The sequence below is a fragment of the Vipera berus genome (assembly GCF_964194415.1).
Source record: "Vipera berus genome assembly, chromosome: 3".
NCBI classification, from domain to species: Eukaryota; Metazoa; Chordata; class Lepidosauria; order Squamata; family Viperidae; genus Vipera; species Vipera berus.
Window position 1 is genome coordinate 193,546,425 of NC_138204.1, and position 11,992 is coordinate 193,558,416.

The following is an 11,992-nucleotide window of genomic DNA, read 5'->3' on the forward strand; positions in this document are numbered from 1 at the left end:
TAAGTGTAAGAGATGTTCCATGTTACATAGATTTTAGATTTTTTTTTAAAAAAGTTGGCAACTGAGAAGTAACCCAAAATAGTGGAAAGATGCACTTTACTGCAGTGGCTTGAAAGTAGAGAGCAACTTTAGCAGAGCCAACTGTTTGCAGAACTCAGAAGACAGTTTTTATTTTTATTGTTTTTCTTTGAATAACAATCTCTCCAAAAAAATGTCAAGTTCTTTTGCAACTCTCTTTTTTCCTTTCCTCCATTTGAAAAGGGGTTTGCAATGCAACATTGCCCTGAGTGCATAGAATTAATGAGTGTGTTCTAGATTCTGACAGCTGTATTTCTATATTTTGTGTCTATTGGCTGAGAGAACTGAGTCTTTTCCATAATAAATGGAAGTGCATGGAGCAGCATCTTTGTTGTGACTAACAGGCAAATGGGCTTATGCCTTATGGGGGGAAAAGACCACACAGAAGTAATCACACGTTCTACTTTTCCATCTGCCAATGACTATCTCATTTGCAATAATGCTGAAAAATCTCTTATCAGCTAATTATTACAACTGGAATGTATCTTTTGAGCATTACTAGGAGTTCGTGTATGTTCAATATTAACGTTAATTCTTTCTGAACAATACCAGTGCATTATTTATTTGGTATTTGTTTTATAAATTTTTACCCTGATGCAGAAATGTTTGACGCATTAGTGCTCAGCTCTCTCCCTATCCAGAAACTCTGCTATCTTCTAAGATGCACCCCAGTTTTAATCCCAGTTATAAAACATTTATTTTTTAAGTAAATCATCCAGTTACTGACACTCTCAGTATAAGGGCCATGCCCTTTACATATTAAAAATGTACCAGCCATCAGAAAGCAACATGCTAAGTCACCCCTTTGTTCTCTTCTGATCAGGGCAAACAGGAAGAGGAATAGCTCTAGAGATCTCTGCTGTAGTACAAGAAGACACTTCTCAAAACGCAGATGGCCCAAGAGAATTCATAACATTTGGGTTTCATATTTAAAAGTAATTAAATAATTTATGTTGAAATGCAGTATCTAGGGCAAATTTACCTGCTGATGCTTGCTAATTGTGAGATACTCATGAAAGAATGTGAATATTAAGCAAGAAAGTTAACCATGGTCTTGAACTGATATGCCTACATTCCTAACTAACTTGTCCAATCCTTTTCTAAATCCATGGCTCTCAAGAACATTTGATTTTCCCTAATTGCTAGTATGTGACTGATGATCCTTCTTTTGTTTATTTCTAGCTAATGCTAAAATCCATTATGGTTAAGTGCATGATTATTGTGTTCTAATATTGAATGAATTATCTCCACTAGAGCGTCCAAAGATGTGACATCACTTTGGATCTGCACAATTTTATGGACTGCTTAAGAACATGACATCATTGCAACATGTTTCTGTTTTCCCACCCTGTAAAACCAAAACCAAAAACAGCCTCACTTTTATCACCACAGGTATTTTGCACGGGGCTGGACTTTCCCAGCATCCTAAACAGCGCTGTCCTTCAAGTGATCAACATGCTGAACAGGCCCCAAACAGCCACGTCAAATATGTCTGGTAAATTATCTGGATACTGACTCATTTCTATACCCCAAGTGTTGATTAATAGATTCTGGCTCCTGCTCAAGCTAACGGAGCAAAAGGCTGACTTACAGCAGAATATTTAGGAATGCTAAACAAAGTTCAGCAGAGGCCCTCTCTGAAAACCAGCTGTCCTTTGAGCTTTGGAAATCTGATGCGAGCCTGTCTTTGTTTATGAAAGATATTACTTAGTTGCCTTTGCCCAAATATTGGACATCTCCAGCAATAACTGCTACAGTAGTTTATTCTCAGTTTGGTTCCAATTCATTGGAATGGATTCAGGGCTGGACTGAGAAATGACTTGGACAAAGGAGATGTGATTGTGACCATCAATTAGGTCAGCTTGGCTGCAGAAGATGGAGGTTTGAAAGTATTACAAAATAAACAAGACCTCTTTGGGATTTAAAATCATAGCAAGTTTTGCAAAACTCTTGTTTCTGTGTAATGCTACTGCTTCTTTAGGAAAAAAAAAAGCAGCAACTTTACTGAGAAATTTTGATTATCAGGTGAATGCATGTTCATCTTGAACCTTTTTTTTTAAATAGGAAAATGCTTCAGTCACTGGGGAGACCAGAGGTCTTCATGGCCCTGGATGTGATAATTGTGAGTGGATCAGGCCAAGAACACGAAGGATGTTTACTCCTTACCTCAGAAGTGCTGTTTGTGGTTAGCATTGATGAAGACACACAGCAACAGGCATTCCCAGTGACAGAGATTGAATGCCTGCTAGATGGTGAACAAAGCAATTTGTTGAAGGTGCAGCTCAAACAGCAGAGAGTGTCTTGTGATCTGGAGGTAAAGCTCCAGATTTATTTTATTTGTAGTCTTTAAAAACAATCATGATTTTTTATTAGCAATACACTGCCCATTTCAATAAATCTGTGTTCTCTGATTTCAGGCAGATGGAAACAGAGAGAGGTTGTCCGAACAACAGTACAACAGACTTGTTGACTACATTACGAAAGCATCCTACCACTTGGTTACTGTCCCTGTGTCTGTACAAAACACAGCACCTCTTATAGCTGCCGAACCGGTTCCAGCAACAGTAAAGACTTATCACTACCTGGTTAATCCCATTTTTGCTCACGTATTCATCAGCAAATTTACTATGGTAAAAAATAAAGCTTTGAGCAGAGGATTTAACTGAAAACACTCTGCTGAAATGTTTCCAGATTTAAAGTACTATCTATGCAGTTGCCTAATAAGAACTTTACATTTCACATCACATGAAAACAGATGAGTTTAAACTTAGGTCCGCTGGGATATTGAACTAGCACATTAAAAAGATCTATTTTGCACTTAGTACATTAGAGATGAATTCTGTAGTCTCCTTTGTGGGACAGAATTACGTATATATATAGTTGTCAGTAACCAGAAATTGGCCACCTTGTAAGATGACAGTGAAAATATTTATTTTCTTTTTAATAGGAAGTCTAATATGCAAAGATTGACAGAATGCACAGAATGAACATTATAATATTCTTGTCTTTTTCTTCATTTTCTAAAGAGGTGCCAGTTACTACAAGCAAGTTTAGAATCTAGCTTTAAAAACTTGCTCAGGGCTGAAATTTGTACTGCAGCTGGTCAAACCTACAACAAAATAACTTTTTCTATTCAGTTTGGAAGTACTTAGGTGTGCTAAGTGAATTGTGATACCTAGGGTTCCGGACCATTCTGTTAATTTTCATTGACTGAGATTTTGCAGGATTTCAGTCCTTAATATAAATTAGTGCCTTTGTTTAGTTTGAAGATCAAGTTGGTGACAATACTAATTTATGAGATTTCTTGTTTACCATAAAAGATAGCAATGTTTTCCGAAGATTGTTGAATGTATGCTATTGCAATTCTTTAACAATGTATAATTATGCAAGAGTTCTTATGGACTATTAATGTGGGACCAGTAACTTGCATTATATAAGGCTTTACAACTTTTGTTTAGCCATGAATACCCAAAATGAGAAGGTAATTTAAATTATCAACTCATCCATGATGCATTATTCAAAGTAGGATCGATTGAGTTACATCCAAGTAACATAACAATTGCCACCTTGGTCATATTAACACATTTTCATTTCGATCAACATATTAAACTAGAGCACCACAGCAAACACAATTTGGGTTCCCATAATTCCAAGTCATGCAGGTGTAGCTGCAACAATTTTAGGTAGGTGCCATTATAGGGAAGGCTCATCTAAATACATGACTGACTGGAAGCCTATATAGCCATGTTTAAGAAGTATACATAACTTGAACTCATGTTTGTCTCATAGTTTTCTAAGAAATAAGTGATCCAGTGTATCACTGAAAGTGCTATTTAATACTATGAGCTGTAGTTTCCTCTAAAACAGGGGTGTAAAACTGGCGGCCCGCAGGCCAGATGCGTCACATGCTGGCCAGCCCAAGCTGTCTCCACAAAGGCAAAAAACTGACGTGATCGAGTTTGACACCCAGGCTCTAAAAGTATCTGAGTTTTTAACTGAGCAAATTAGTAGCTGGTGTATCAGTTCTCAAATAGCACTATTACCCACCATCGCCTGAAGTTAAACCCATATATCTACTGGAAAGGGGTCAGTAAACCGTAAAACTAGTGCCTGGTTTCATTATTGCTGTAGTATTCGGCAATTACACTTGCACTGGAAGGTTAAATGGGAGATTCTTAAGAAAAATATATACTTGTAACATAGAACTCTATACTAAATCATCATCCAGGAAAAGAAAAATTCATGGATATAGGTCCAAACCATTTTAGACCATACAGCTGTGTTAGTGGATCAGTTATCAGATTTCTCATTTCTTGTGCAGATCTAATTTTTCAGAGAGCTCTAGTATATTAATAGTGGATGTTTTTAGAAGTATCTTTTCTATAGACTTTTCAACATCTGTTTTCAACTTTGAACTATAGAAGAATCACCAGCATAAAACAGCTATTAGATTTAAATGTAGATTGAAGTGGGATCAGCAGGCTTTAGTTTCAAAACGTATGTTTGCTATGGGCTCTTAACTATTTTTATTTAACATTTTTGGTCCTAAACATTTCTTTTCCTCCCCACTCTAACCTCCTGCTCAACTTTTCAAGCTAAGAACTCTATATTAATCTGTCCAAGGCCAATCTGTACTACAAAACTATGCTGACGTTAGGTACTGAATTTAAACTATGCTTTAGCCAATTTTCACTAGTGTTTCCAGTACATTTCTAGGCACAGCAATTTTGAAAGCTCTTTTGATTTTGTCGCATCTCATGTGTTCCATTTTTAAAATATTCAGCCTTTGAAAACTAAATTTATCCTTACAAACTAGGTACAGCCTTTGTTAAATGTTTATGTGAATAGTCCTTGTTTACTTACACTGCTTTAAAATATTGTATTTTATAACTGAATCTTTCATGAGAAATAAAGAGTTATATTGCCACTTCGTCTGTTAACAGTGTTATAGCAATTTGATTCAAAAGAAATGCATTCATAAAATGCCAAAATAATAAACTAACACAAAGAGGCCAGGTTATAGCCAGAGTGAAGCAAACAAATTTGTTTAAAGCTTTTTTATATTATAGCAGCAATTGCTTTACAAATCCAATTAAACTGCTGACCTAGCTACTGTTCTGACAATAGCTGTTGGTTCCACTGTACAAAGTTGCTTTTTAAAATCTCCCTGAGATTTATCCTCCCTATAAGCTCTGAACACCACCTGTACTGCAACTGACTTTTAAGATTCCAATTAGCGGCATGGCTAATCATATTTGAATATTTATTTATATAACTTAAAATATATAACTTTCCTGCCCAGAACACATTTTGGGCAACTAACCATTTTTTTTAGAAAAACCTGTTGGGATATAAATGGAATTAAAATAAAAAAAATAAAATAAATTAAGGCAGAAAACACTTGACTAAAGAAAAATATCTTTTGTTCACCAAAGCAGAAAGAATAGAAGCTGAGTGGCTTGCCTGAGAGTATGACTTGGGAGCAACACAGAAAATGTCCTCCTTGACCTGCAAGAGACCTCAAAAAACAAGGTCATCTTTAAAGACCACTCCCATGCCACGCAGTTCATAGCAAGCTATGCAGTCCCTTGGATATTTACCATGAGATGGTGAATCCTAGAATCTCTGTGGCATCCATGCTGTGGATTAGGAAACCTGAGACACAAATTGTGCTTCTATCGTAAACATATTGCATTGTTGGGTAACTCAACTATCAGTCTATAGCAGACATGTCAAACACAAGGCCCGGGGGCCGGATCTGGCCCGCGAAGAGGTTTCATGTGGCCCATGAAGCCATCCTGGAAACAGTGAGGGAACAGCTCCCACTGCCTTGGCCCTGGCCCAGAGACCCTCCTTCTGCCAGAGACCCTCAGATCTGTCCCACTCCTGCCCAGGCCCCCATAGGCACCCTTGATGCAAACGATGTAGGCCATATGCACTCTAGCCACGCCCACCCAGTAGGCTACACCCACCCTGGCCATACCCACCCGGCCCCCTGAGGGCAACCGCAATGCTGATGCGGCCCTCAATGAAATTGAGTTTGACACCCCTGGTCTATAGTCACACTAGATTAACATATATGTAATTATATTTAACTATAAAGTATTATTCTAAAGATTGCAGTGTATATATCTGAAAACTGAAAGCATTAATTACGTTCTATACCAGGGGTAGGCAACCTCGACTCTTTTAGGAGTCATGGACTTCAACTCCCAGAATTCCTGAGCCAGCCAAGCTGGCTCAGGAATTCTGGGACTTGAAGTCCATGAGTCATAAAAGAGCCGAGGTTGCCTACCCGTTCTATACTGTTTTTGTGCACTATATAATATTTACCTCCATAAATGATCCTTAGAGGGCCTTGCTGCTCAGGGAGAGACGACTTGGGCCAGAGTTCCCAGCTCAATCACACTTTTACTAGACAACCCGTGAGCCACTCGGTCATCATTTGGATATTTCCTTACCAGACTCCTCAATGTCTTCAACAATAACAGAGCTTCTAATGTACTTGAAAAGTTCTTAAAAATTCAGTGAGTATTCAGAGATGTACCCACCTTAAAGTAGCCATGGAAATATTTTATGTCATGCTTGGTAATTTTTATCTCAGAAAGCAACAATTCTGGGCTAGATGGGCCGATGTCCAACAGAATTATCTGGATGCATTATCAACATAGATATTTTTATCACAAGTTCATTTGCTTGCTAGTTTTTTCTTTCCCTCTTATGGTCAGACTAACACCAGAATCTCTTAAAAGACAGCATATTGCTAAGAGCAACCCAAAGTTTTAGCAGATTGAGGAGTAACAGCAGGCAACTACTGAAAAATTAAAGACTTGGTGAAAATAACCAGCTATATCTAATAAGAACAGATTTTGGATTGAGAAGCAAGCAACCAGTTCAACAAAATCTTTTCACTAATTACTTGTATAGAAATAATATACATATATTACTTATTGAAATGTTCAAGAAGGTGCAATACGCCAATAATCTCAACAACAAACCTGTAGTGTTCCTAAATTACTGAATGGGCCATGGTAAAACTACTGCTAACTTAGATAAGACAGAAGTCTGCTGTAGCACAGCTCTTGAGCATAAAACAGCCATTTGCATCTGCCCGCCCACAGCTACGCAGCACGATTCCATAACATCTGTTACAAAGTGAACTCTTGTCAATAACAATTTTTAAAACATTTATGTTATCACAAAAGAAAAAAAATCCTGTTTTTGTGTTCTATCTGCAAGGTACGCAACTCAATAAATGTTCTGAGGAAAAAATTATAATGGTAAATGTGAAATGCGGATGCTGTATACTTGACCTTCACATGGTCACTGAAAACAGCCCAGTCTTCATTTCTCCTTTTTTCCCACTTCTCTGCAAAGAAGCTACAAAAGGGGAGAAAAAAATTGCTTCCAACTGCCAGCACTGCCACTTAATTGGTACTGAGAGGAAGCTAAAAAGATCCAAATATACAAATTTTTCCTGTTTTCCCTTAGATTTGACACACCCTCTCCTCTCGGTGTTTTATTTTAGAAAGAAAACTTAAAAGATTTCTGCTATTTCAGCCTAGCACATTGTCCAACGAGCAGGGAGTTGGACTAGAAGACCTCTAAGGTCCCTTCCAATTCTGATAATGAAACACTGCAGTACTTTGAGCTTTGATTGCTACCAACTGAAAGAAGCCAAGACACACACTGAGATTGTTTTCATTTAATGAGCACAATATAGCAGGAACAGTACTGAAGGTGATCGCTACTGATCATAGTAATATTCAATTTTTTGTCTCCAAAAGGAAGTTCTGAAAGAGAAAAAAATAAGTTAAGAATCTAGAATATATTCTCCCATTTTGTAAATGATATGCAAGATATTATTTTATCTAAGTTATTTTTTAAAAAATACTGGTTTTTATGAAGCCCAAAGGCTTATAACTCTAAAATATGTTCGTATGATATGATGAAATACACCACATAATTAGCCAGCTTGTGCTTTAATAGCAAAGCTTCTAACAGCATGATTTGAAAACAGTGAAACTGGCTACACTTTTCCAAGAAAGCACATAACATTAGAATTTTGAAAAGTACATCATCATCAATGGACAAAGAATCAGAGGAGTGACTTCAGTTAAAACAAATAAATCTACTTATCTGATGTTACGTTGCTTTAGCTGAATTACTAATATTTATTTTGTATTTCAATATGTACTAGTAACAGGTCTGTGCCATTTCTTTGCTAACAATGTGAAAGTGATTTAATCCACCCAACCCACAAATCAATTCAGTGGTCTGCTGCTGCTTTCTCCCAGTAAGTGTTTTCACTTCCTGGGTCAGGACTGAGAGAGAACACGTGGCCCAAGATCAACCAGTTGGTTTCTAGTTAGGGAGAACTCGAACCTGTGTGTCTCACTCAATGTCAGCACTTTAATTGCTATGCTACACCATATAATCTAGTTTAAAAGAAACATTCCCTTGAATTATTAAAACATAAGCTGAACAATTGCTTACTTATGATTATTAGATGTCATTAGGGCTTCACACTTTGAAACACTCCTGCTTTTTTCTTGTCCTCAAAGTCTTTCGCGAAGTCAAATGTTTTGTAGAAATCCCTGTATTGATTTTGCCTTCTTTGAATGAAAAAATGCTAAACAGAAAAAAGTTACCATTACAAGGCTTTAAAACAAGCAACTTAATTAAATACTGAACAAAAACATTTAAAAAATGAAATAATATCTATGAAAACACTGCACTCATGAGCAGCTTAAATTGTTTACAAAATGTTGAGAAGGTGTACACTATTACGATTACAATCCTGTACCTATTTACCTGGGACTTGCTTAATGACCCTAATTGGGACTGAAATTCTCCTTGCTAAATGAAGCAGCCATTAAACAAAATACATGACACCACTGCTTAGAAATTGAAGTCTTGTATAGGTAGTCCTCAACTTACATGACCATTTGGTTATGGTCTCAAAAATGATGCTATATAACTCATAAAGCACTTCCAGCTGGCATAAAACATCACACACCCCACCTCCTGCAGTCACTTGAATGCATTTTGGGCACTTGAAAACCTGTTCACACATACAATCAGTTGTCAAATGCCCTACAATCATGTTATTGCCATTTACAATCTCCTCTGCCGGTTTTCCCAGAAAGTCAAACAGGAAGCCAGCAGGGAAGGTGACAAGCTGCTGCCACCTGCCGTAAAGACTCCCTCTCATCTCTGGGGACTGACTGAAAGAGCTGCTGGCTGAAAGAAACTGACATCCTTCTTCAGAGAGCAGAAACAAAGCTTAAATCATGAAGATCTAAGTTCTATTTCTGTACCCTGAAGAAGGGTCACGGCAAAGACCTGATCTGCAGAGCCCTGAGACACACCAAGTTTTATGCCCACCTTGCTTTCAGACTAGCAGCCAAGGAGATAGTGGTGGCAAGCCCAGCACTGATTCCCCCCCCCCTCGGGCAAAGAAGAACATGACAATGGTCACCTTGGAAGCAGCAGCAAGAGTAGGTGGTAGCAAAGTGCAGAAGCCAAAAGGGCAGAGATGGTAATATAGTGGGGGGAGTTGAAGCAGACCCTGCGATTGCAAGTCTGGCTAGGTTGCTAAGCACACAAATTTTGAACATGCGACATGAGAACACTGCAACAGTCATAGCTTCCAGTACTGGCTGTAACTACCATCATAACTGTAAACAGAGACTGACCAAACAGTTGTTAAACAAGGGCTATTTGTAATTTTGCAGAACTTGCCCAAATATATAAGAATTACACTTAAGAATGAAAACAAAATTTGGTTTATATTGATGTTTAATATAAGAAATCCTGACCTCCAGGAGAAAAAAGCTTCCTGTTACTAAAGTAACTCCTATCAGAAAATTCCTTCTTGCAAATCTTCCCAGAAGATCTCTCATTTGTGGCTTGGGCAACAAATTAGAAGACATACTGAAGCTTTCTCCTAAAACAGAAAGGGAAATTAAGGCTTTGGTATTATGATCACAATATTAACAAGAACAAGAATTGCAACCAGGAAGTGTTCTCTATAAGAGAAAAGCATTTTTATAGATTTTTATTCTTTGGAAATTGTTTTATTAGAGATACATAATATGTGGTATAGCCTAGGGCTCTATTAAGGTTTTGAAAGAGATTTTCAGCAATAGGGCAAAATTCATAATGTGCCACTTTTCAAATTAAAGCAACCAAGCTGCAAGGCTCCAGAAGGTGTAAGCAGCTGTCACTACATGTATAGATGCAGCAGAAACAGATGGAAGCAGTTTCTGCAGCAGAAACGCAACTCTATACATAAAGTGGCTGCTTTAACAATAAGACAATTGGGGAATAGGTACTCCCGCATTTTACAAAGCATCGCCTTCTAAAGCTTTGCAGACTCCTAATATGGATGCACAACGTCTCCTTTCTTTCCACATCTGCAGACGAAATTTCAGGCTTAACACTTGGGGAGCTGGTGTTAATTGCCAGCGTGAGAAGGACTCACAAGTACAGAGCTGACATTTATTATTATTAAATATTATTAAATTAAAAATTAAATTAAATTTCTATTCCGCTATTCATCCAAAACGCAGCAATCTGTGCGGCAAATATGGTCCCTCCCCACTTCTTGCATTACAATCCTGGCGACAGCCATTGCTTCCTTAATCCTAGTTTACAAATAATCTACACTCTGCAGCATTCGCAGTAAGTCGTAAGCCCAAAATCATCTTGTCTTTCTTGGTCTCATTGCTCCCAGTTCCCACCCAGAGCGATGCTGCGGCATCTGGCGAGGACCCCAAAATAGACGGACGCCCCAACTAATTTCCCCCGCCCGCCGCCAGGGCCCCACCAGCCCATCAACTGCACCGCCACAGTCCCTAGACTCTTCTTCGTGGACCGTCCCAGCGTCCCCCGAAGGGCAGGAAAGCGGAGAACCGCGCAGGAGGCCGCCGCGGACACTCACGCCGGACACCAAGCAGGAGGAAGCGCCTTCTCTGACCCCTACAGACTCAAGGCCGTCCTTACGCCTTCACTTTCAGTAGCACGGCTCCCGCCGGCGCATGCGCGTCTCGGTAACTACGGCAAGCGCTCAGCTCAAACTCGCATCGCGGGAGCTGCTTCTCGGAGAGGCGGCATTATCTCAGAAGTGGGCGGGCTTTGGCCAGGCGTGGGGCGGGGCTAAAAGTTGACCCAGCGCTGCGGCGCGACGCGGTTCGGGTTTAAATAAGACGTGATGCAAGAGAGCGGGTAGCCTGGTCCCAGCGGCCGAGCTGCTTTCCCCAACCTGGCGCCCGCGATTCGACTGTAAACGGGAAATATAAGATGGCGCTGCAAACAACTACTCTTATTCGGTTTAGAGCAGGGGTCTTCAAGCTTGGCCCTTTTATGACTTGTGGACTTCAACTCCCAGAATTCCTCAGCCAGCAAAGCTGGCTGAGGAATTCTGGGAGTTGAAGTCCACAAGTCATAAAAGGGCCAAGTTTGAAGACCACTGGTTTAGAGGCTCCTTTACAATTCTGAGTCCCGCAATGGGCCAATCGAGAATATCCGCGGTGTAGCTCCCTAGAGCCTGCCGGTGTGAAGTCAACAGAATAACAAGAGTTGGAAGGGACCTTGGGGGTCTTGTAGTCAAACCACTGCTCAAGCAGGAGTCCCTATATCATTTCAGACAAGTGGCTGTCCAGTCTCTTCTTAAACCTGAAGCATCCACAATTTCTGAAGGCCAAGTTGTTCCACTGGTTGATTGTTCTGCCAGGAAATTTCTCCTTAGTTCTAGGTTGCTTCTCTTCTTGATTAGTTTCCATCGGTTGCTTCTCGTCCCGCTTTCAGGTGCTTTGGAGAATAGGTTGATTCCTTCTTCTCTTTGTGGCAGCCCCTCAAAGTTCAGGATGGCTAATTTTCGTCTAACTTTTAATGGAGCATTCATGGCCAT

General features: G+C 39.3%; 2 protein-coding genes across 4 annotated transcripts in view; one reads left to right on the forward strand and one right to left on the reverse strand.

Annotated features, from left to right (window-relative positions):
* VPS13B (vacuolar protein sorting 13 homolog B) overlaps window positions 1-5,005 on the forward strand; it is a 354,623-nt gene extending 349,618 nt beyond the window's left edge. For all 3 annotated transcript variants that reach the window (XM_081322737.1, XM_081322739.1, XM_081322738.1), the window contains 3 exons: window positions 1,471-1,573; window positions 2,143-2,392; window positions 2,496-5,005. In XM_081322737.1, the coding sequence (XP_081178863.1) occupies window positions 1,471-1,573; window positions 2,143-2,392; window positions 2,496-2,744 (602 nt within the window). In that variant the 3' untranslated portion in view covers window positions 2,745-5,005. The remainder of the gene's footprint in view (window positions 1-1,470; window positions 1,574-2,142; window positions 2,393-2,495) is intronic.
* A 2,763-nt stretch (window positions 5,006-7,768) lies between these two features.
* Window positions 7,769-11,992, reverse strand: COX6C (cytochrome c oxidase subunit 6C; the record flags this gene model as incomplete). The annotated part of the gene is given in 6 exon segments (XM_081325617.1): window positions 7,769-7,871; window positions 8,575-8,710; window positions 9,900-10,027; window positions 11,020-11,085; window positions 11,088-11,136; window positions 11,969-11,992. Coding segments are annotated over 5 exon segments (384 nt in total). The 3' UTR covers window positions 7,769-7,871; window positions 8,575-8,593.